Raw genomic sequence first — 26,318 nt, 5'->3', positions numbered from 1 at the left:
TTATGAGAAGATTCAATAAATGTGTAACTTGGATTTCCCTGGTGGCACGGTGGTTAAGAATCTGCCTGCCAATGCAGGGGACATAGGTTTGAGCCCTGGTCCAGGAAGATCCCACATGCTGTGGAACAACTAACTAAGCCTGTGTGCCACAACTACTGAGCCTGTGCTCTAGAGCTCACGAGCCACAACTACTGAAGCCCACGCACCTAGAGCCCATGCTCTGCAACAAGAGAAGCCACTGCAATGAGAAGCCCACGCACCGCAACAAAGAGCAGCCCCCGCTCGCTGTAACTAGAGAAAGCCTGCGCGCAGCAACGAAGACCCAACGCAGCCAAGAATAAATAAATAAATAAATTTATATAAATAAATAAATGAGTGACCAAAGACTCATTCTCTCCACCTCCCAAAGAATTTTTTAGAAGCAAAATGTTGAACCAGAGAGCTCCCCTCATAGCTATTTTATGAATAAATTGAAAATTGTGCTCTTAGATTTGTCTGTATGATTTCTTAAATAAAGGTTGGAAGGCAGCAGCTTATTATTATTAGGCTTAACCTGAGTTAGATTTGGTAGAGTTTAAAAAATATGTAATCTGCTTTTGATTGTTTGGTCATGTGTCATTTGTTCCTCATCCAAAGAATTTAACAATGGAAATAAACATTCATGACATGAAAAGTCACCCCCTTTCTACAGCTTTTCCTGTCCATCCATTTCCAAGTCCTCTGCAGAATTAATTATCCCCATCTCTGTTCCCTGGCCTACTCTTCATTGTATTATGATATGTAGTGATAATGAGGAAAAGCTGTATTTCCAGAGAAGCATTTGGTGAAGTTTTCTGTTTACTATGGAGATTTTCAAGCATATACTAACTAGAAAGAATGCTATAATGAACTCCACATACCCATCCCCAGCTTCAATAATTGTCAACTTTCTGCCATTCTTGTTGTATCTCTGCCCCCTTATATCACACTTTTTGTTGTGGTTGTGTTGTTGGCCGGAGTATTTTAAAGCAAATCCTAGTACCATGTCATTCATAAATAATTTAGTATGTATCTCTAACCAAGAAGGCCTTTAAAAAACACACACAATTATTACACCAAACAACATAAAATAATAATTCCTTAGTAACGTCTTATAGTCCATGTCCAGTTTGGTTAAAAATTGTGTTTTTCACAGTTGGTTTGTATGAGTCAACATCTGGACAGGGTCTACACATTGCATTTGATTGACATCAGTCTTCAGTCACTTCATCATCTCTATAAGCACACTCTTCTTCTAGGTTATCCCCCCCGCCCCATGCTATTTAATTGCTGAAGAAACTGGGTTGTTTGTCCAGGAGGACCTCCCACATTTTAAATTTGGATGATTTTTCTCATGGTGGTAGCATTCCACATGGTCCTCTTTTCCCCCAAATTTCCTGTAATCTAGTAGAGTTAGAGAATAAAGTGGGTTCGGAGTCAGTCTTTTTGGCAAGAATGCTTCATAAGTGTACTTGCTATTGTTGCATATGAAACACAGGACCTTCATTTGTTCTAGTTTCAGTGAAGATCAGTGGGTTTAGGTGGTATCAGTCTCATTCTTTCCATAATAATAATAATGATGATGATTACTATTCTAATAAATCAGCAACTATTTGGTTTCCCTGAAATGTGGTCCAAAGAGGAAAGGCAGAAAAAATGCTTGATTTTCCCCCTCTTTTACTTACCAATTTTCAGAACATGAAATGAGTTGAAGTGACTGAGGGCTTTTAAGAAATATTATAGTAAAATATAATATATTAAATATAAAACAGTATACTAGTGTATTATAATTTAATATAATACATTATATTAATATTATATTAAATATAATACATTAAAATACTATTTAATGTATTTCTAAGCACTATAATCATTATTGTTTTTGACACTCAAAACTGTCCCATCTTTAGTTAGTGGACACCCCTTTATGCTGACTTCTGTGTCATTTGACATGACCCTAGTAATCTTTGGTAACTTCCTTCCTTTCAGCGTGTCAAGATATTCCTTGTTCATTTACTTCAGACTTAGAATCTTATCCATTTCTCCAAGGAACCCTGGGAGTAGAAATCTTCGTTTTAGTAGAAATCTAAGTACTAAGAGTATTAATTGGTACTGGACTGTCATTGCTTCTGGGCTTTTTCCATGGACAGAGTTGGTAAATGAGTTGTTGTTGTTTTGTTTTTTAAGAGAAAAAGAAATTGTGTTCCTACCAATATGCCCAGTTTAAATTAAAGATGTTTAAGGGGGGGGCTTCCCTGGTGGCGCAGTGGTTGAGAGTCCGTCTGCCGATGCAGGGGACGCGGGTTCGTGCCCCGGTCTGGGAGGATCCCACATGCCGTGGAGCGGCTGGGCCCGTGAGCCATGGCCGCTGAGCCTGCGCGTCCGGAGCCTGTGCTCCGCAACGGGAGAGGCCGCAGCAGTGAGAGGCCCGCGTACCGCAAAAAAAAAAAAAAAAAAAAGATGTTTAAGGGTTTTAACTTAATGTATTCGGGGTTTTTTTTAAATTTTAATTTTATTGGAGTTTAGTTGATTTACAACGTTATGTTAGTTTCAGGAGCACGGCAGAGTTATTCAGTTATACATATACATATATTCATTCTTTTTTAGATTCTTTTCTCATATACAATGTATTTGATTTTATAATAGTATGTCTTTTACTCTGGAAATCTTGATTTCTAATAACTAACATAATTATTTATGTTTTAACCCACAATGAGACTAGCATCAAAAGAACTAACTACATATAACAACAAGACTGCTGAATGCAATTTAAGATTTCTCTGTGCCTCATTTATATCTTTAGGATATGTACTTGTAGGGATATATAGTCAGAATGTGTCTTTTAGAATTATTTAAACTTTTGTACTGTGTGGTTATTGCCAAATTTTAGAGATTCAAGTTATTTTCAGTTTATTTACACTTTTAAAGATTGCCATTTTTCTATTTAATGAATTTTTTAATGTATAAAATATTTATATGGTGTCCCAAAGTAAAACATATAAAATAAGGTGCATCCAAAGTCTACCTTCCACCTCTATCCTACCCCCTCTCTTTTTCCTCTTCTAGGTAACCATCTTTATTAGTAAAAAATACTAAACTTTATCCTTCCATTATTTCTTTTGAAAATATAAGTAAATATACCTGTGTATTTCTCCATGTCCTAATTTTCCACATAAGGTAATATATTATACATAGTGTTCTGCGCCTTGCTTTTTTTCCGCTCAGCAGTATGTTCTGGAGATCACTCCATAGCAATATATAGGTCTCTTCTTCATTCCTTCATACAGTTGCACAGGACTCTGTAGTATGGAGTCCCTTCCCTAAATTTGAGTTGTTTCCAATCTTCAGTTATTACAGATAGTGCTGAAATGAATAGGAATATGAATACCCTATGTAATATTTTTGCTGGTGTATCTTTGGGTAGCTACCTAGAAGTAAAATTGCTGGGTCAAAAACATAGGTAATTTTACTAGGACAAAAATTTCTTATGCACAGTATTGAATTAAGAATTGAAAAGGAAGCAGATTTCCTCTTTCCTCATATATGAATAAATTATTTCAATAGATATATAGTTGACCACCTCCCATGTGCCTGGTATTGTTCTAGTTGCTGAGGATAGAGCAGGAGGCTTTGTAGAACTTCAAGGAGCATGAAGAGAAATAAACAAAGTTAATTTCAGATTTTGGTAAGTGCTGTGAAGGAAGTAAATGTGTTGATATGAAAGAAAGTAACCAAGAGGACTCACTTTGGATAGGGTGGCCACAGAAGGCCTCTTTGAAAAGGTGATGTTTGAACTGAGATTTGACAGATTAAAAAAATGATTAACGTTGCCATTTATAGACTTTCCTACTATACGCCAGGCAATATAAAGGATTTTCATACCTCATTTTATCTCACAAGACTGCAAAGTCTATTTTATAATTACATTTTATGAATGAGAAAACTGATGCTCATAAAAATAATTTGCTTAAGGTCTTAACACCTGTAAATGGGGGGGGGGAGGGGGGCTGGGATTTGAATCAAAGCTAGACCCATCTAATTCCAAAGCCAGATAAGAGAAATCCTTTTTACTGTATACATTGCCTCTCTTACCCAGAAAGAAAGCAGAGAATACCGAGTTAACATAGTAAATGGTTTAGACTCTTGTTTTAACCTGGCAGAAATACAGTGTTTTGTTTTTTTTCTTTTAAAGCACTGTTCACATTTACTACTGAATGATTACAAATTCAGAATACATATGCTTGTTTTCTTTGGGAGTATTTGTTATATAACAAAATAGAAAAACATGTCTTCTTGTCCAAGCTAAGTAAAACAATTTCAATATCTGTTTTTATTGTTTTCAACTTAATGATGGTTCTCTGTTTAAAATACCGTAGCAAGAACCTAGGGGCAGGACAGGAATAAAGATGCAGACCTACTAGAGAATGGACTTGAGGACACGGGTGGGGGAAGGGTAAGCTGGGACAAAGTGAGAGAGCAGCATGGACATATATACACTACCAAATGTAAAACCGATAGCTAGTGGGAAGCAGCCGCATAGCACAGGGAGATCAGCTTGGTGCTTTGTGACCACCTAGAGGGGTGGGATAGGGAGGGTGGGAGGGAGAGGCAAGAGGGAAGAGATATGGCGATATATGTATATGTATAGCTGATTCACTTTGTTATAAAGCAGAAACTAACACACCATTATAAAGTTATACTCCAATAAAGATGTTAAAAAATAAATAAATAAAATTTTAAAAATAAAATAAAATACCGTAGCAAAAATATCCCCCAGATATTTCTAGCCTATTAGAATAATGCATCTTCTAAGTATCCTATTTATTTATTTCACAAATATTTGTTAAAATCTATATTCAAGGTACTTTACAGTGTCTATTTGAAATAACTTCATTAAATGAAATAACCAAAACATTCAAGGGACTTCCCTGGCGGGCCAGTGGTTAAGACGAGGTGCTTCCACTGCAGGGGGTGCGGGTTAGGTCCCTTGTCAGGGAACTAAGATCCTGCATGCCTTGCAGACTGACCAAAACAAAAACAAAAACACGTTCAAGGTTCTGTAAATAGCCATAAAATTAATCTTAGGGGGAAATTTCTTCTTGTGCCAGCACTTACTGAGGACTTAAATGTATTGTCTTAAGTCTCATACAACCCACTCAGGTAGGTACTAATCCCCTATTTTACAGATGAAGGAACTGAGGCACAAAGAGGCTACATAATTTACCAGAGAGCACCATCTAATAAGTGATAGATTCAGACCAAAGTTCAAATCCTATGCGATCATAGGTTTTTCTATATCATATATATTAAAAGGTCATATCAAACAACAAGAAAGTAGGGAAATATATTCTTCCTTTCTGGTGAGTTAAGTCCATACTACTGTCAGATGAACCATGCGTGAAGATTCATAGACATTTTCTTTGGTATCTTAAACTGGAACTACCTGCAGTTAAAAGTCAGATTCTAATTTTACAAACAAGGCCACCTCTAACAAAATTACAATAAAATGATCTTATTCCCTGGCTTAAAGAAAAATTCTCCAGTAACTATAGGAGTGCTTGTGGTATCAAGACAGCATCTTCTATCTCTATGTAAGTCATAAGCAAAGTGATATTGTGGTGAAAAAATAGTGGCATGAATAATACCTGCTCACAGCCCAAGACATTTGATGTATCTTGGGCCTCAGTGTTTGTCGGATTTTGCAATTTCATGAGCAAGATTTGTATTTTTTTAAAGTTCTATATTTCTCTGTGTTCCACTTGATATCAAATCTGTATTCTTAGATCGTAGCGTTTCATTAAAAAAAATAAATAATCTCAGCCCCTCCTTCCTCTCCTCCCCCTCCCCCCACACTCATTTCGTATAATATGGTAATGATATCACCGTAGCTGTAATTACGGGTCATCTTCATTTCTTTCATCTCTGCCTGTTCTGATGGCTTCATTCCTTTGACGGAAAAGATTTGGCTCTGGGTGCTATGATTATTTTGTTAAGCGTTATTCGAATAGACAGGAGTGAGAGAAATTAATCAATCCAAATGCAATTAGCATCATGTTTAACCCAGTGATGGACGTCTCAAGGTGAAACAGCCAGGGGAGTTTCAGACATTATTATTCAATCCAGTGGTTCTTATCTAAATTATAATCAAGAGAGGTTTTTATTGGCTTCGCAGTGTGAAGATGTAACTCTTTCCCTGCCCTGTGGGTCAAGAAGACTGGGGCCTCCATCCTCTGTAGACGTTTGCTGCTGCCAGCACCTTGAGGTGGGGATGTTCCAAGCAGGAGGATTTTCTTAATATCCAAGTCCTTTGAAATTCATCTATACTGTGATCTTGGTCTGATTTTCCTGGGAGTGGGATATTGCCTGTGAATAAATTACTCTAACTTGGGGCAAAATATTTTGTGTCCTGATGAAATCAGTTTGACTAGTTCTTTCTTAACCTTACATGATAGATTATTATTGCTGTACTCACTTTATGAATGAGGAAATTAAGACTGTGTGAAGCTACTAGCCTTTGGTCACAATAAGTGTTTCACCACGATGTATTACTATGTGAAGGCCCTGAAGTGTGAATGTTCTGCAAAAATTTATGAGTATTTAATAAAAGTTTGCCCCGAGTGTATTAATCCATTGCTTTGATCTCATTGCTGTTCGTTCAACTGAGTTTACCCTTGGAAGTGGAACCAAGTGAAATAGGCCTGTGAGGCCCTCTGAAGAGGAAACAAAATACAAATAAGAAGTTTTTAGGTCTCATTTCTTGAACACAAATCTTTGGGGTTTGTTGTTATTGTTTTGGTTTGTTTTTTAGTAGGGAGAAGGATGATAAAAGGGGTTGAATATTTGAAATCTAGTCTTGTTTTGCTCTTGAAAGAGGGCAGAGCAAGGAGAGTTGATGGAGAAACATAGGCTTTCACCTGAATACAGCATTTTTCAAATACCTGACAATTAAGATTCTTCTACTTCTTTCAGCCTTCAGGCATCATGGATGACACTTCCCGTATTTTATGTTCCTGCTTGATGGTTTATATTCTGAGAATAAATCTGTTGGCTGGATGTTTCTGTCCTTTTTTTCCCCCTGTTGTGAAAAGCCATTAAAATTATTTTCCATATTGGAACTGTCCAAATGCATTTAACTGTACATTGAGTCCTGGCTTTTCTTTTTTATATTACTTCCTGGATAAAACATTCTCTGGAAGTGGCCCTTGCTATGAATTGAAAAAAAAATGTTTGATATAAAATTATCTTTTCCTGAATTCACGGGAGAGAACATAGTTCTTAGCCACCCCACTCTTTTAGAAGAAAAAGTCATGTTAGAGAGACAAGACACTGAATAGAAAGAGAATCTGGGAAGTGTGCCCCAAAAAGGATTTTCCGAGAATCCTTAGGATGAAGATTTTCATAGTCAATGATAGTTTGGTCATGGATGTAGCATCCAGACTGTTTTTTTCTTAGATATTATTTCCTTCTCAAAGAATTTTGGGCAAAAGCCTAAGGCTGTTCTGTCTGCCTTCAAATGCCGCTTTTATATATTTTAGAGAAAAGTGAGATTTCTACCATAAAATCTTTTCTTTTAAATTTATTTATTTTTGGCTGCGTTGGGTCTTCCTTGCGGTGCACGGGCTCTAGGCGCTTGGGCTTCAGTAGTTGTGGCACATGGGCTCAGTAGTTGTGGCACACGGGCTCAGTAGTTGTGGCTCGCGGGCTTTAGAGTGCAGGCTCAGTAGTTGTGGTGCATGGGCTTAGTTGCTCTGCGGCACGTGGGGTCTTCTTGGACCACGGCTCAAACCTGTGTCCCCTACGTTAGCAGGCGGTTTCTCAATCACTGCACCACCAGGGAAGTCCCTCTACCATAAACTCTTAGGTTGAGTGGACTATCCCACAAGAGTTGACTGAGAATGGTCAGTAGACCATATTACAATTACACCATTTTCTGAGGGCCACCAAGTATTCAAATGAGGTCCCAAGAGAGTTCCTTCTCATCCAGGAACACCATGCTCAGTTCATAGCACCTTCTGCTCTTGACAGTGGCCCCAGCCACTCTCATATCAGAGGCATTATAAAGTGCTTAGTCCTTGACTTGAATTATTGATCACTTAGTGATAGGTTTTTGTGGAGGTCTGAACTGGAGCATGGTGAATCTCAGTCTGGGGGCCTGCCTGGAACTGCTCTGCTGTACGCCGGCCCTATGCCGGAGTGACAGGAAAACTTTCTCATTCTTGTGAGAGAGAAATCAGCACTGTAAATCACATTGGTTTCCTTTGTTCTCCTCTGATGTACCAAGGTACCTGTGAACAGCTAGATAGCTCCATCTCAAAGGCCACTTCTCATTTATTTGAATTTTCCCTAATACCTAGTACATAGTAGGTAGGCTGTGTACGTGACTAACTTAACTATTCATCCATCCCCTTCATGCTTCTCTTCTGCATAGCACACACTCATGACTAGGAGGTCCCTCAGGGGAATTAGAACGCCTTCAACTAAAAAATAATTGTTTAAAAAAAGTCAAAACTGTAATCATAACAAATGGCATCATTTCTACAAAACACCTTCTATAAATCTAGTTAAATAGATAACCTTTTAGCACATTGATTTAAACCGAACTAACTAGGGTTTTATGTGCTCCTTTTTGCTAGAAGAAGCTGCTGGTGTAGTTAAGGAAGGTCGCTGCCTCTAACTAGCACCCAGGTTTGAACCTCCAGAGTATACGTGTTACACAGATGCAAGTCAGGCACGTTTCCCTTTGTTTTACATTTGAGAGCCTTTAAAAAATAAATAGTTCATCCTCTTTTTGCCACTCCTGGTGCTGCTTGTGTGTGCATTCGGTACTGACCTGGTACCTTTTCTCTTTTGTGAAATGGCAGCTGCGGAGACTCTGTTGTTTCCCATGACCGATGGAAAACCCAAGGAAGGAGTCAAGGCTAAGAACAATGATCATATTAATTTGAAGGTGGCGGGGCTGGACAGTTCTGTGGCGCACAGATTAAGATTAAGCATACGCCACTTAGTAAACTAATGAAGGCTTACTGTGAATGACAGGGTTTGTCATTTGAGGTAGGTCAGATTCCAGCTTAATAGGCAGCCAATTCATGAAACAGACACACTGTGAGAGCAAAATAACTTACTGGATTATGGAAGAGAAGGGCTGAATGAGCATGCCACTAATGGAGGAGGGGGCGCTGTCACGGAACCAGCATTCTGCCCCAGTTGTTGTCGATCAAAACATAGCATTGGTCATTTAGCTTAAAAAAAAATAAAGGGAATATGCTCGTGTACATCACCAGTTACTTTAAGTACAGTAAAGGAGTGAGGAAATGGTACATGGAAGAACAGAGAAATCCATACTATAGTAGCCAAGATGCTGTCAGTGTGTTCCAGCAGCAGACAGGAGGTGTCTGCTATGAAGGGAACTTGCTCTTTACTCCAGATCTCAGTTCCCACAGACCAAGAAGACCTTCGCAGTTAGAAGACTGCAGTTTGGTTCTCCCACATCCTGACTACTACAGTATGGACTTCTCTATTCTTTCATATACCCCTTCCTCACGTCTTTATTGTAGTTGAAGTAACTAGTGTACACAAGCATATTGGCTTTTTTTTTTTTTTAAGCTAAATGACCAGTGTTATGTTTTGCTTGACAAGAACTGGGGCAGAATTCTGGTTCTGTAACAGTCCCCCCTCTCTCCATTAGTGGCGTGCTCATTCAGTCCTTGTCTTTCATATTCAAGTAGGTTATTTTGCTCTCACTGTTTAACAGAAATCAAACAAACAAAAATCCTTGCATACCTTGTTCCATTGGAGAATTTTAATGTTTTTCACTTCATCACTGTAAAACCCAGGGCAGTTTTATAACTTTTTGTACATAGCTGTTACGTGTAAGGCAATCTGTCTTTAAGCAGGGATAAATTACTCTAAACGAAATGAATCCTAGATAATTTTCCCATCAAGTATCTGGTTGCTTAAATAAACTTCTTGTTTGACATGAAAGAAAGAGTCATACAGTAGCTAGCATTTACAGAATGCCTGTGTGACCCTTGTATTAATCCCATCTTGAACAGATGAGGTGACTGAAACACAGAGAGATGACTTGGGTGACTTGCCCGCGGTGGTTCAGGCTCAGTGTAGGAGCTGGGGTTTGAATCGAAGCCTGTCCAATGCTAAAAGCCCTGCTCTCGGGAATTCCTTGGTGTTACAGTGGTTAGGACTCCACGCTTCCATTGCTGGGGGCCCGGGTTCAATCCCTGGTCAGGGAACTAGGGTCCTGCAAGCTACACAGCGCAGCCAAAATAAATAAATGAATGAATGAATGAATAAATAAATAAATACATGCATGCCCTGCTCTTTTCACAGCGTTATGCTGTCTCCTTTGTTTCCTGGCCACTCAGAGTCTCCTAAACAGCCAGTTGTTGCTTTTCAGGATATGAGAGAACCATCCGCCTCGCTAATGTTTTTATTTATATTGATTTAATTATATTGAGGCACAATATAAATATTTAAAGTGGTTTGCATTGGAACTGCAAACCAAATGCTATGAGTTTCTTCCATTTCATTAAAAGTTACTTAATCTTTACATTGTTCCCTATATGAAAGCCAAGCAGAATTTTATCAGGCAGTTGCCTCAAAGTTATAATCTGGAAAATCTTTCTATAATGAAACCCATATGTCATGGGCGAAAGGTGCAAAGCCCTGGCATAGAGGGCTGGTCTCGTGAGAGATTCTGCACCCAATCTCGTTAACCAGGGTGCCTCTGGTAATCCCTCATGCCCTCACTGGTGAGAAATCAGTCTGTACCACTGAATCTTTTTCAACCAGCCACCGGAAGATTTACCACAGAGAAGACGGTTTGGGGATAGTCATTGTGGAAAGGGAGCCAGAGACAAGGCTAAATGTAGGATGGCGGAATTGGAGAGTCTAAAGAAGAGATTACATTAAAGCACACACCACCTTCACAGCAAGCAGAATGGAGTCCTCCCTTCCGCCCTGACCTCTCTAAAGTATACCCAGGTATTTACAGCTGCTGTGAACCTGACAGCCCTAGGGAAACTATGAAGGGGTGACAGAAACTGCATCAACCTGGAAGTTGATTATAGTTTATCCATTTGCTGTCTTTGAATGTGTCCCCTGTCCCACACTCAGCAGCAGTTCACATGTTCACCCTTTGGTGAGAGTCCTGACTATGGCTTTCTCAGTTTATGGTCTGTGCCCAGCATAGGAGGGCCTGTAAATCATGACTTGACGTGGAGGTCATGCTTCTCTTCTGCAGAGCATACACTGGTGGCTGATGACCAGTGGATCCCTCTGAGCTTAGTGATTCGACTGTGGTAGCAGTGTTGCCTTCCTGTTGAATCTTGTAATCCTAGAGAATCAATCCAGAACCAGAAAATAGTTAAGAAATGGTGTTAACTCCAGATAAAACTTTCTCTAGCAACTTCATGGTCCCCAGGATCGTCTTCTAACACATTGTGGGAAAAGAGAAGCAGGAGAGAAGGCAGGAATTGGAAGTGCCAAGCTGAAGAGTATGTAATCTTACCCTGGTCATTAGTGCAAGAACTATACCAAGTGGTAACTGTTGGAAAGAAGGGATGGAACTAGGCAGGAGGACATAGAAATACCTTACTGTCCTCTGTCAGCAAGCATAGATTTCTCTAAAGGTTTTTTCCCAAAGAGACTTGAAATCCTTGGTGGGAGTTTTCTAGTAAAACACGTTTCCATTGTAAACCCTACTGGAAGGGGTGTGTGTGTGTGTGTGTGTGTGTGTGTGTAGAAGAGGAATACAGAATAGTAGCAGAAGGCTGTCTCCCTACTCCTAGTGGGATTTTGTAGCAGCACGTGTGAGTTTGTTTCAGAAGTCAAAAACGAACAGATGTTGGTATAAATTACCTCTGTGTCTGATGTCTTGCAAATTAAAAGCGCGGTTGGCATCGCTAAACAATTTCACTAGGTTTGGGGGGGTGTGTAGTTAGCGGGTGGTGATTACTATAGCAGGTCGGTAAGAATCTTTACATTGCAGTAGAACAGGAGAGCCAAGGATAAAGAGATGAGGAATAATATAAGGGGTATATGAATTAATCAGAGATGTTAACATCTCTGATGACAAGTGAACAGGAGGGCATGTGCTCCGGAGCAGCCCCTGACTCACAGCAATTTCTCTGCACTAAAAGGGGCTGGTGCCTAGGATGTGATATATAGGGCACAGCCCTCCGTTAGGGAGCAGCTAGCTGTGTCACAAATTTGTGTATCTCCTATATAGGAACAGCGAGTAGGCAAACTTTCACCCCTCCCACGTAAAAGATGATGTCTTTTGGAATACTTCTACTTTTACGGTGGTTCGCTGCAGCTCTGTGTACTTAATTAGGTTGAAGGGGGAGGAATGACTGAGTGGAAGGGGGGTTGTTAAAAAGGATTGGTTAAATTCAAGGAGAGCTTGCCACTGAGAGACTTTGGAATATCCATTTTTTTTCCTTTTAAATCCTTTTGATCCCTCGAATAGATTGGGTCTTGTAAAATTTTAAGTCTTAAAATATTGGTCATTCTCCCATTTGGGGAAGAAAAGAGCAAAGAGTTGTGGGACATGAAGGACAGTAGGCAGAAATAATTAGTAAGATCAGTACAGTGCTCCTGGCCCAGGATTTTTGGAACAGGGCTCTGTTCTACCCAGCTGAGTATTGTATTACTCAAGTCTGATTTCCAGAGCACCTGCTTCTAGCCACTTTGCAGGATCATTTGATACTGTGTTTAAATTCATTAATAAGCACTGGAGAGTAGGCAGAAAACCAATCCAAGTAGGAATAAATGATGCGACCCACTCTGGCCAAAAGTATAAGTCAATTCCTATTGATCAGGCTGAGGGAAAAGATTCCAAGGAATGGGATTTTCGAGATTGCTAGCCTCCCTTATCACAATTCATTCACTTATTCACTTAGGAAATACTGCATGCAAGAGAAGCAATAGACTACTTACCCTCCTCTGAAAGGCGCTGTGTTAATAATACCACTATACCCAGCATGATCATGGCTGAATACCCGAGGGGGCGGGGCAGGTGGCATTAATATGCTACTCATTTTACAGATGAAGAAACTGAGGCGCAGAGATCTTTCCCATCTCAAGGTCTCGCCCAGCTGATAAATATTAGAGTTGGAACTTAAACTGCATTCATATCCTGTGTTCTCTGAAAGAAATCCATGCTCCCTCCCCTGGGCAATAAAATACTTGTTTGGATTTCTTCTAGAGTAGTTAGTCCTTGTCCCTGGATCTCTCCATGAATCTGGCACTACTTCCATCAAGGGAAATGACTTTTCTTGCCGAATAAGCAAGGTAAATTTTAAAAGAATCCCACAATGTAGAGAATGGAGCAATGAGGGTCACTAACAAGTCTTATTGTTTGTCTGTGAAATGGAAGGAAACTAACTTTACTCTGTTCCTACTTGGTTCTAGTTCTTTTGTATATTATCATTCATCCGGCCAACATTTATTCAGCAGATACCGGGTCCAGCACTATGCTAGGTGCTGGTGATAAAAAGAATAATAAAACACAATCTCTGCCCTCAGTTCTTCGACTTCCATGGAGGAAGACAAGTATATCAACAAGTAATTGCAAGTCTTATAGGAACTTTGTATGTATGGGATTTGGCGTAAACCCACTAAGGAAGGAATGGTCAGTTTGATTTGGGCCAGGGTACGGTTGAGGGCACATGAGACAAGCCCAACGCTGGGGCTTCCATTCCTAGTTAATGGGATTTCCTTTCCCTTTGTTGGAGCTTTGGAACTTGTGAAAGATGGGGAATGTATAGACTGCAGTTACCAAAAGCTTTCCTGGTTACAAAGTTTGTATTGTTTTATTTCTTCCTTGTACAAATGAACCAAGAACTATTAAATGTAGATGGTGGGGTGGGGGAGTGGGAGCCCATTCATCTAGCACCATTTGCTCTGCACCGGGGAAGGGAAGCAAGGAGGCTAGGGTGAAGGTCCTTCTCACCCCTGCAGGTGCCTCCCTAGCCACCTCACTCCTTTGACCAAGATGGAGACATGTCCTTGGAAGCCACAGGGCACCATAGCCTGCTGTGTGTTCACTGCATGGTTCCAGAAGACTTCTGGCCCCCAGGCCAGCCATCGGAAACTTTCAGCACTGTTACATCCATTTAAGAGACATAAAAAGATGATCTTGTGGGGATGAGGATGAAGGGGGTTATGCCACGTACAATTTTTGAGGATTCGCTTGACAGAGCTAAAATGGGGGGCTTCTGGAGTGGGTCTTGTAACTGAGAAATGTTTTACTTTCATTTCAGAGCCTCATATGTAGGAAAGTAGCTGTATAAACCCTCTTGTAACTACAGCATTCAAAGATTGATGGTGCTGAAAGTGAGAAAAAGACCCATAAACCTTGCCTGGCTATATTAAATATCTAAGGACTGACAATGCCAAGAGAGAGAAGACCAAAGCCCTATACACCCTACTTTATTACTCCATCCACAGATGAGCTGCACTGAGGGAATATAAACTCTGTTACATTACAGTATCCAGGGACTACCACTGCTGAGAGATGGGGTAAATAATCTCTAATTTTGATTTGAGATTATAAATGTCCAGAGACCCACAATCCAGAAAAGACTCTAATCTAATCTTGGTTGGATTTTAGCCTCCAAGAGCAAACCCAAGGGTAAATGATAAAGATTTCCCCAGCTGGCCTGCGCGTTATAGTAATTACCAACTTCAGAACAGTTTGGTACAGTTTGTTGTCAATAGTGGTTTGTTTTTCTCCCATTTTGGAGGTTAGTAGAGATTGAATCTGTTATGGTAGCAACTTTGTATACAATTTAAATCAATCTGCATTCTTAAATTAAGTCTTCCTGTGAATGCTTTTTCAGATTTTAGGTCTTCATTTATCTTTCATTTGCTTTGTGATTCCAGCCAGAGAGATGACACGGGGGAAATTCCTCAACATTCTAGAGAAGCCCAAGAAGTAGCAGCTGCTTGTGGACAGGATGCCCTGGGGACTGGAACCATGCTTCCCTCCCAGTGCAGTTCTGATGACGTGCACCTCACTGCTTCCTGCCCAGAGGCCGGAGGGTGCACCTCCAGGACTGACCCTCTCCCCTGCTCCTGGCACTCTGCGCTTCTGAGGACATTCGGCGGCAAGAGAAGAATCTGCTCTATCCAAGCATCTGTGGTGCAGTTATTCATTCAGCTTCTAGACTGTGACCGTCTCAGCCTCGGATGTTGGTAACACCAGAAGGTATATCATTCTTAAAGGTCAAAGTCCTGCTTTCTCGTTTCCGGAAATGATTCTGGAGCTCCAGGATCTTACAGTTGATTTGATTCAGTGATAGCAAAGTCAGTTGAGATGTGTTGATGGGACAAGTTCTTTTGAATTGTACTTGATCTCTTAGGAGGTGTTTATGATGCAAGGAGACCAGAGACCAATTAGATTCTGGACCAGACCATGCAGCTTGGCCTTGCAAGCTCACCACTGTATACTAGGTTCCAGGAATCCCCAGCTGGAGAAATGCTTTTAAAATTCTACATCTCTCAAGAGAGTCCCATCCCCCAATGCCTTGCATTCCCCACCTCCCAGCCCCCACCATCAGTCTGACTCCAGGGAAGGGGATCCCTGTGAATCAGGTCCCTCCTGGGATTAGCTTGTACAGTGAAAGGCATATGTAGGGTTGCATTGGGTTCTAGACCTCCAGACCAACTTAAAGGTAACAGAAAGGACTTTTGAGTTCTAGTTAATCTGTTACAGATTCAAGTGAGAAAGTCAGTGTGGCCTGAAAGATAGGAGAAGGGGACTGCTTGCAGGAGTTCCCATTTGATTAAAAACTAGAAACTCTACTTGACCTTAAAGGAATGTGCTGTGGAATGGTGGCAATGTTTTGCCCCCCTTGTCCCATCTCACAGCACAGATTAGATATTCCACCCATGTGACAGAAACACACACACACACAAGAAAAAGAGAATTCCCTGACTTTACAACTCTTATGGAGCTCTTTGCCAGTTATCTGTCTCTACGTTAAAACCTGAAAATCTAGCCCGTGGGTAAAATTGATTATACATGTTCTCCTTATTTTGTCTTATAAGCCAGCCCCCGGCTCTGTTGTTTGTAGAAGCACATGGGGTTTCCTAAACTTTATGAAAAGAACATCCATGTGGCAGTAGTGTGTTGGTGTTTGGACACAAGGAATGTTGTGGTCAAGGTTTTGGTCCCGAGCGTCTGCTAGGGCACAAAACTATTCAGTTTAATAGCTGGTTCATTAACCATTTTCTGACACTTCTGCCTTGTTTCCCATGCTAGAGTTAAGGTTGGATTTTTCTCTCATTTGCACCATTTGACCGTCCATGCAATTTTACCTATTGATAAGTGGGGGGGAATTTAACACAAGACATAAAGGAGAGTATGAGAAGGAAAACATTCTGCTTGGGTGCTATATAGAAGGTTAGGCTATAGAGGCTTTGATTTTAAGTAAAGCTGATTATTGACATTCCTTTATCTTAAATGCGGTTAAAGAATGTGAAAGATGGGGAGAGAGAGAGAAAGGGGGGTGTGCAAAAACTAGTGCCATAATGTCAAATTCTAACTTTGCTCTGTTTTTGAGAGTTGATGGCGTCAGGCACTTCTAAGTGCTTGGGGAAATTGAGAAACATATGGAGAACATTGGGATGCCTCCCCCAAACCAACTCCAGTCTGTAAACTGAAGCTATGTAGTTGGTTTTTTGGTCTGCTTTGGCCTCTTCCTTTTACTGTCATCTTATTCACCAGCACTTAATGTAAGTAGATGTTTTAGAATTGTGATATTTATTGGTTTTGTATTTGCCGTCCTTAGAGATGTTAATGATGTATTTTTATATTGATAATATAAATTTATGTGCAATGTGTGCATGTATGTATTTCAGGGTGTTAGAGGACTGTACTTTGTATATGGTGGTGTCTATGTCATCATAATAAATATTTCCCTTTTATAGGAGAGTGAGTTTTTCCTCAAAAGGCCAAATTGCACATTTAAAGCACAGACCTCGTCAGAAAGCACAACTATAATGGCAGATGACCCACTATCTTCCCTTTAATATCACAGTGGGTGGTGTGGGGCTTTATGGTCATCTACTGCGTGGTCTCTAGCTGCCATTCTGTCCTACCAGCCACCCAGCTCATTACTGCTCACCTCCCTAAACAGTGTTTAAAAATCTTTAATACCTCGCCTCCTCTACTAATAAAGTCTAGATCCATCATCCTGGCATTTAAAACTCTCTACATCTAATCCTAATCAACCCTCCAGTTTGGTTTCCTTTCTCTCCAGTATATGAAGTCTCTGTTCCAGTTAATCTGAACAGTTCCCAATTCCTCACTTACATGCCTTTGTTCTTGCCATTGAGTTCCTAGAAAGTCTTGCATCCTTTTCCTACACATCAGCCTATCCTTCCTGTAAACCCCGCATGCTCCAGCTGGACATAATCCTTCCCCCTCCATTCCTACAGCATTTATGTATACCTCCTTATGGCTCTTATTACTCCAATCCACCTTATATTTAAGTCATCTGAGTACATGTCTTAATTGCCCCGCTAAATTATCTGCTCTCTGAGATTGTGGCTGTCTCCCACACATCTAGTTCTTTGTCAGTGTCTTCTTTGAACTGGGGGTTCATGACCTACCTGTTTGCATGCTTCCAGTTAAACGTGACAGATCAAAAACAAATATTTCTCTGCCACCTGCGAAAACCGTTAGTAAGCATTTCTTTACAACTCTGTTCAGGAACTAAAGAGGAAGTGCTAATCAGTACTACTGCTTTCACCCACTGATAGTGTACCTGCTCCAGACCAGAGCATATGCCCTTTTACAAAAAACATTCCCGTTCAAGGAAAGCAAATTGCTTAGCATCATTGATTCAGCATTGTTTCCCAAGAAGACATCTGGGTGGACAGTAGATTTCTCTGATCTAGAAAAGCATGGCTGGTTGATTGACTGAAAAGGTACAGCATGACAAATACGCTGCTCTAAATCTTTAGAGATGATTTTTCGCATAAATAAGTATCATTTGCCTACAGGTTTGTCTTCTCTTTTCTTTTGCTCTTCCACATACCATCCGTGCCTCGCATCTGCTGCCCGTGAGCATCACCAGTCCTGAGAAGCATAGCGCTGGTGCCTGGAGGCACATTTTCAAATTCTTATTCTAAGCTGTTCTCACCAACGGTCTCATTGCTTCTTGCTCTCTTCTGTCTCTCAGGTTTTAGGCCTCAGCTGATTTGCTTGGCTTTCTTTTCATTGTTGGAGCAGTAGAAGTTCACAGGCTATCAATTGCATTGATATCAAAATGCTATCATTAATTTATCTTTTTGTTACCTACCGATTGTATTTTTTTAAATGGACAACTGCTAACTGCTCCTTGTTTTTGGTCCTCTGGCTGCAGGTTGTTTTAGCTCCTCTGTCTTCTGAACTCACTCAAATCAGAGCAGTGAAAACGAAGCTGGTGAAAGTCATTCCATTGCCCCTGTGGCTTCCGAAGGGTGTTTGGACTTCCATAAGGGCTTTATAATAAAGCCAAGGAATTTCATTTTCAGTGGGGTGCTCTGGTCCCTTCTGTTTCCTCCAGGATTAAGGCATCACAGGAAGGTAAATGCAGAGCAGGAAGGGAGGAAATGGGCAGTGGGCCACGGTGATGGTCCCAGGGATCAGATAACAGGGTTTCATACCAGCTCTCAACTTCTGCACAAACTCCATCTCCAAGCATTTGGTTATGTTCTGCGGTTTCTGTTTTCTTCATCCTTTGAGAACTACAGGACTACCTGCCCTTGCATGGGCTTCGTTTCACCAGAGGACCTTGTACCCCCCCCCAGCCCCAAAGAGTGGGCAATGAGTGGTCTCTCCCAGCGCATGAAGTTCTGACTGGCCAGTAACTGACTTTTCCTATCTCTTTAGGCTCTGGGGCACTTTGGGGATGTGTCCCTGACTCTGCTTAAAGAGGCCACCAGCCTTCCCACCCTGTGCCCAACACTTTCTTCCGGAGCAGCAGTGGTTGGGGGCTTCAGGTGGCACCAGGTGCACCGTGAGGCTCCCGAATGCTGGCAGAACCTGTTAATTAGCACATGAACACCCCAATGCTCCATTAGACGGGCGAGGCATTTGGAACCTTCCCCTCCTGTGGGCCCCTTCCTCCTAATGAGACCTGGAAGAAGGGCCCTCACAAAACATTGCCTCAGAATAATATTCCGCTTTGTCCCCACCAGTAACCAGGGCTGACAGGATCACTCTGTCCATTTCTCTCCTAATTAGCACAATTCCAGCATAGCCTGAGCCAGCAAATGGAGAAAAGCGATCAAAAGCGATCGGACAACCGTACCGAATCGCAAACACAAAGAGGGCCATTCCCCGTAATTAGGTGAGACAATTCCTCAGTCTTTTCTCGGCTGGAGTTTGCTGCTAAGACTCTTGCTGTTTGGGTCCCAGCAACACAAGTTACATGTCTCCCTGGGACACTAATAAGCCCCAAATTGTCTTCCGCTTCACACAACTCTAACCAGAAGACAGATGCGGGGGGAGGGGGCACAGTGAGGGGACAGGGTCTCTAAACAAGCAGCTGCTGCAGTCTTTCCCCAACTCCAAGAAGTAGACACTGGGGCTGAGGGCAGAGAGGGAAGAGGTAGTTGGCTTGAGAGAACTGCCCTGGGTGCCGCCTGGTCCCTGAGCTGGGGCTGAAGCACTGAGAATTCCTGACCGTCAGGGGATGCCCACTCTGCCTTGTTCGTTCCCCACCTTCTGCCTTTTGTCCCCATTTGATCTCCTCGTCCCGCCTCAGTGGTCCACAATGGTGGCATCACGGGCAGCTATAACTATGGCACCATCCCTGGAACGACATCGAAGTCCTGTTCAACTGTAGTTACGATCTCAAAGATAGCAAACCCACAGCACGCGCATGAATTCTGATCTCAAAGAGCTCATGACCTGGAAGGGGCCCTCGCTTCCAGCACCCATCACCTCTTCCCCACCCCCTGCCTGCTATCTCCATTCTCTATCCTGGAAGATTCCTGGTTTTTAAAACAGAAAAGTGGCCCATCAGCTGCCAAGGCAAGAAGCCACAACTGGCCATACTCCACGTGGCTCAGAGGTTGGCCATTTAATAAACAGAAACAGCTCCCCCCCAGGATTACAGCCCATTACAGGGATTACTGGGGGTGATATAGCCATGAACTTGGTCAGGGACAAACGAATGCAGAGGAGAGTGGCAGCTGGAACCTCAGCTAAACTCAAGCTCTGAGCTGAGTTGGACTCATACACGTTTTCATCTTTATCCTGCCCTCTGCTTTGTGTTTTGACCTGTACTTGATGCTTCTGAAAGTGACCTCCAAAACCAGAAAACGCTCAATTATCTAGAATCCAAGGAGCCAGAAAACCCAAGTAATCAAAGTTGCTTTGTTGTTTTTCCATCTTCTCTATCCGAGACACGGAGAGGTAATAAGATTTGACTATTTAAATAACTTTTGAGAGATGTCAAAGAATTGATTCAAATTTGTTCAGTCTCCTATACTTTCTGTTTGTAAACAGAACTCACAACAGTATCTGGCACATGATAGGCGCTTAATAAGGATTTGTGGAAAGAAAGGATGAACTGCCATGATACTCAGTGTTCATAGCCCTGTTGCTGGTCTAAGGTATAGTAAGAGCTTGTATTTGAGGGAGAGAAGGATGCGCTTGTGCAAGTCACTTCTCTCTGAGCCTCAGTGTCCTCAGGACCACTTCCATTTTAAAGAAGCAGCCTAGCATCATGGAGAAGAGCAAGACCCTGATGTCAGGCTGCCTGGGTCCAAATCTTGTTTCTGCCATCTGCTAGCTATGTGACTTTGGGTAAATTGCTTAACCTCTCTGTGCCTTAGTTTACCCATTTATGGAATGGGTCCAATGCACCTAACTCCTGTGGTTACTGTGGAGATTAAATTAGTACTTGCAAGTGTTTAGAACAGTGCATGGCATATCTTACCCATGTTTAATTTTTTATTTTACTCATAGTTGTTAAAAATTGATAATCCTTAAAGGGAAAATATGATAACTTTTGATTACCTTGAATAGTCAGTTAAGCCAAAAACCCATTTCTCAGCTCTTCAGGAGGACTGACAGTTTACTGACTACTTCTCCTGCCCCCGTCCTTCTGCCCTCTGAGGCAGACCGTGCTGGTATGGACACGCAGCAGATACCACTGTTGACTGCACTGACGACGGCCATGGAAGACCATTTGCTGCTGATAAGCAAGGGAGGGAAAGGTATTCTTTGTGACGTTGACAGGTTTCTGAGCTGATGTTGAGCTTGGCATAATAAGCCTTGAGTCATCGTGCCTCGCTAGTCTTGGTGGTCCTAATATATTCTAAGCATCCGTGGTATTCTAGTCACTGCACAGGAATGCTCCTCCCTGTTTTGCTCTGTCCTTCCCACCCCTGCCCCCAACCCTCCACCCCTATTCCAGTTGCTCCCTTTCCAGGGCTGAGTGAGGTCCACTTGGGCCTGGGGCCCCCGGGCAGCCTCTTCTCAGCTTCTTCCTCTCTGGGAGTCTATGGAGAGCAGCCTGGCCTGACTCCACAGCCCGAGGCCTCAGGGTCAAGCAGGGCTAAAGGTCACATCCCAGGACCTTCCCAGATGCAGCCGAGCCAGCCCAAGCCAGCGGCTCCACACAAAGGAGCAGCTGAGAAGAGTCAAGTTGGAAAAGTCAGTGACTTGAGACTGAGTGGAAATGAGAAACACTGACTGCGGCCACTGGCAAAGCCCGGGGCAGGCCCAGGAGGGTACGCGAGGGTCAGAACCAGAAGTGGTCTCTGAGGAACAGGGTGGCTCGTGGGAAAGCAAAGCTCCCGAGAACTTCTTCCTTGGCTCCTGATCCCTTGCGTCTGTCTCAGCTGCTGCTGCCTCCATCATCTTACTGCTGTCATCAGCCCTGCTTACCCAAACCAACTGGCCCAGAGGTCCTTCAAACCTGTAACTATTGAGCGTATTATGGTGCATTCACATAGTGAACTACTGTGCAGCCACTTAGTAGGTTTGCAGAGAGGTTACAGCATCACAGGAGAAATGATTTGTCATAAGAGTAAGTGAAAATAGCGAGATTATCAAAATAGAAGGATTATTAAAAATTATAAATGCAGCACGATCTCCAGTATGTGGGGAAGGAAATAGAGCAAGGTGGTAAGAGTGCTTGCTGCCTGGTTGGAGGATTATGGGTAATTTTCATTTTCCAAACTCTGTACAGAAGCATGTGTTGCTTCCATAATACAGGAAGAAAAACACCTCTGGAGCTGGGTGTATAGATATACAAGTCTTAAAATGCCCTATCAGCCCAGCCGATCAACATGCATGTGTGCAGGCATATACACACACACACAGTTCATTGATGACATTTGTTTATTGTAATGACGTTAGATCTTGTGTTTGAAAATGTCAATCTGTAAACCTTTAAGTGTTTACTGAGCACCTAAAGCATCCAGCCCTGCCCTAGACTCTCTACTCCATCACATGTAATGTGGATAAAAACTACTTGTTCCCTAACCATACCCAGTCCCATGGCCCATCCCACCTCATTACTCCATAGAGCCTTTGCTCTGGAACAGAAAAATCTTCACTCAGTAGGTGTTTGGTCTGAGTTGCAAAATAACTTTGTCGTCAGTCCATCCCTACACTGAGAAAAATATATCCACCTAATTTTGCTGTAGACTCTTTAGGCTGAATTTCCCATAAAATTTGAATGCTAGGGCATGTAAAATACTACTTCATATACTGTGTTTGTGAGAGTTTCATTCTCTGCTTTCTTCCTGCTCACTTTCCCCTTCCCAACTGGGAGAGAAGGGAAAAAAGATGACGTAGGGGTCAGAGGAGTAGGCATGGATCAGGACAGAGCCTGGAGTGACACCCATATTTTCATCACAGACAGCCAGACAGAGGAACTGCACCATCGAGAAAGGGAATGAAGTGTCTTTCCTGCAAGCTGGGATCTGAGGGACTCAAGGGATGTGTAGGTGGTTCTCACCTTTATGGGCAGACAAGTGTGTATATAAAGTCAGTTTCTCTGCGAGATGAGATACAGAGTCATGGAACTGATAAAGAAAAGATGAAAGCATCAGGGCCAGAGGACATACAAAAATCATGGAGAAGAATGGACTTTGTCCCCGAGGAATGACTCATTCATCCCAGCCTCAGGAGGCTGGAATATACAAGCCCAGGCATCTGATTAGGCCTTGGAAGGTCCAAAGGAGTCTTGCTCCTCATTTGTCTTCAGCAGAAATAGATGTCATGATGAGAAAGAAAAATTTTGTGCCTGCCACACCCACTCCCTCCTCCACTTCGCCACTATGTGCACTTGTCCATCCTGTTTCCCAAAGAGGTGCTATTTTCTGTCCAGCTCAGGGTTCAAAACAAAGGGAAAGTGTCAGCCACGTGCAGCCCTGAATCCTGCCTGACCGTTCCGTTAGCTCTGGGGCTTTTAGCATGAGCTGTGTCGGCCAGACCCGATCAGCCCTCCGAAGAAGAAGGGGGGAACTCCAGGACAGACAGCTGAAGCCGTTGTTACAACATGAGGATTGCAGGGCAGGCAACACTTCACAAGATCACCAAAGATTGATGCAAATTGGTTTGGTTCTGACCCTGTCACACCAGGAAGGATAATGATTCTAGCAGCACCGGGCAGGGGAGGGGGCACGTGGTGGGAGCTGGGAGAATTGGTGTCTCACTTTGCATCTTCATTAATGATCTGAAAGACAGGGGTAAACAGCATGCTAATGAAACTTGCAGATGATTGGTGTTACAAACCCCAGAGAGGACAGAGAAATAGCACGCCAAGACCCAGAGAGCTTAGAAATATGGGCAGGAGATTGTCAAATGAGATTCGCCCTAGGGAAATGAAAGTCGACATGTCAGGAAGGGATGATGGAGGTGTTTCTGGGTGGGGGAGCACAAACCTGGAAAGCAGAGATGGGTGGCAGGGTCAGGCGGCTGAGTGAGGGGATAAGGTTTGGGGTGTGTTGGAGAGACAGAGGAGCTGGCCTTGAGGACCCAGGGGACAAATACCCTGGTGTGTTCCTGGCAGGACTGACTACAGCAAGAAGTCTGAGGCCAACAGTGTGTGCAGCCTGGGGGCCACGCAGGTTGCTCTGGCCTGTTGACCTGTGTCAGCTCCTGGGCCTCCAGCAAGGCTGGGCTCTGACTTCACAGCCACGCGCTGTGCCTATTTGCACTCGTCACTGAGGCTAAAAATGCCATTTTGACCTGAATGACTAAAATGAAACAAGCCAAAACACATCTTTAAACTTTGCCCAAAATTATTGGGAACAGGATATTCAAAAGCAGAGGAAAGAACATTTCCCCCCATCTTCAGTGGTTTCCCATTCAATAAGCATGGCTTGGAGGTATAACTCACTTATATTAAGTGCAAAAGTCTTAAGGATACATACATAAAGTTCAATGATTTTTTTCCCTTGAGCAAATCACTTAACCTCACCAAGCCTGGGTATAGCCGCAGTACGTATCTCATAGCTGTATTGAGAGGTTTAAATGAGATAGAATATATAAGGTAAGGCCTCTGGCACATAGTAAGTAAGCACTCAGAGGTGAGTGATTATTATTACTGTTAGTTACCCTCTAATTTTATTCACTGTGTTTTCCTCTTAACTTCCCCAAATAAATTATAAACTTCTTAAAGTCAGGGACTGTCTTAAAATTCTTTTTCAGTGCATGGATGCTGGAAAAAAAAAAAAAACCTTCTTTGGTGGATTGATATGTTAGAATTCTTTTTTTTTTTTCCCTCTATACGCGGGCCTCTCACCGCTGCGGCCTCTCCCGCCGCGGAGCACAGGCTCAGGACGTGCAGGCTCAGCGGCCACGGCCCACGGGCCCAGCCGCTCTGCAGCATGCGGGATCCCCCCCAGACCGGGGCACAAACCCGTGTCCCCTGCATCGGCAGGCGGACTCCCAACCACTGCACCACCAGGGAAGCCCAGAATTCTCTTTTAATATGAATAATTTTGTTTTTACCCAACCCAGATCTACTTTCAAGGAAATCTTTCTTCAGAATGGAACAAAACCAAAAAAAGAAACAAAACCAGGTAAAATCCTGATATCACAGAGGTTTTTTTTTTTTTTTTGCGGTACGCGGGCCCCTCACTGTTGTGGCCTCTCCCGTTGCGGAGCACAGGCTCCGGACGCGCAGGCTTAGCGGCCATGTCTCACGGGCCCAGCCGCTCCATGGCATGTGGGATCTTCCCGGACCAGGGCACGAACCCGTGTCCCCTGCATTGGCAGGCGGACTCTCAACCACTGCGCCACCAGGGAAGCCCTCACAGAGGTTTTTTGAGACAAACATTCCCCATGAGATTGTGCTAACAACACAGGCACTGTCTGGTGAAATCTTAAGCCAAAGGAAGAGAGCCCAGCCTGATGATTAAGACTCCAATCAGGTTTGAACTAGGATGTCTAACCGTCCAGTTCACTTGGGACTCAGGGGTTTCCTGGGACAAGGGACAGTCCAGCTAATGTGATGGTTGGTCACTGTAGTTTGAATCCAGGCTCTGCTGCTTGATAGCTTTGTGGCCTCGGGTAGGTTTCTTAGCCTTGTTGAACTTGGTTTATTCTCCAGTTAAAGGCGGAACATATTGACTTCACCAAGTTGTCAGAAGGATCAAATGAGGTACCCTTGCTAATACTAGCAATGGGAGTATTAGCAGTGTGTTTGACACATAATAAATGCCCAGTAGATGTTGACATAAACTGTCAGAATCCATGTAAAGAAAGTTTAAAAATAGGCACAAATGAGTTTATGATGATAGAAATCAGAAGAATGGTTACTCGTGTCAGGAGACTTGCTAGGAAGGAAGTGGAGGGAGCCTCCTGCAGGGCTAGATATGTTCCAGCGGGCAAGTACTGAGCTTTATAGCCTGTTTGAGGCAAACATGATATTTGGGTTACTAAGGAGGAAATTAAAAGAAATTTATTTTCTATGGGGTAAATTAAACAAAAATCCTCTGGGACCTTTGGTTGTTCTTGCCTTTTCCTTATACCTGCTCCACCCTACAAAACAAAGACTTCTGTTTTCCTAGGCTTACCTGTCCTCCCAGCCTCCATTCATGTAGACACACTTTTGATGTCATTGTCATATGGCCTTGATTTGAAAACCACGTTGTGGTTCTTTGCTTGGCTTTCTCCCTGCCTCCTTCTTTTCTGATATGAGCTACTCTCCCCTCCACAGCCAGTGGGGGCACATAGTTTCCCAAGAGGACTCTCAAAGCTGACTCCCTACCCCTACCTCAGAGCCCCACTGCTGTGACTGTGGAGTCACCAAGTCCTTGTGACC

The 26,318-nt window shown here is 42.6% G+C and overlaps 1 protein-coding gene across 3 annotated transcripts in view; it reads left to right on the top strand.

Annotated features, from left to right (window-relative positions):
- The window catches only part of LIN52 (lin-52 DREAM MuvB core complex component), a 120,181-nt gene extending 103,216 nt beyond the window's left edge, over positions 1 to 16,965 (top strand). Inside the window, exons 6-7 of one of the 3 annotated variants that reach the window (XR_010941969.1) lie at positions 14,298 to 14,556; positions 14,920 to 16,965. Coding sequence is in view for 2 of the 3 variants with exons in the window: in XM_067730732.1 (XP_067586833.1) it covers positions 14,920 to 14,975 (56 nt within the window). In the remaining variant the exon portion in view is untranslated. Of the gene's footprint in view, positions 1 to 6,190; positions 6,639 to 14,297; positions 14,557 to 14,919 lie in introns of those variants that run through there. The other 2 variants (XM_067730732.1, XM_067730770.1) reach the window with 2 other exon arrangements.
- Positions 16,966 to 26,318: the final 9,353 nt, after the last annotated feature.

The sequence above is a fragment of the Pseudorca crassidens genome, chromosome 1 (genome assembly GCF_039906515.1).
Source record: "Pseudorca crassidens isolate mPseCra1 chromosome 1, mPseCra1.hap1, whole genome shotgun sequence".
NCBI classification, from domain to species: Eukaryota; Metazoa; Chordata; class Mammalia; order Artiodactyla; family Delphinidae; genus Pseudorca; species Pseudorca crassidens.
The sequence above is the reverse complement of the archived record's forward strand: the minus strand, read 5'-3'. Positions and strand labels throughout refer to the sequence as shown.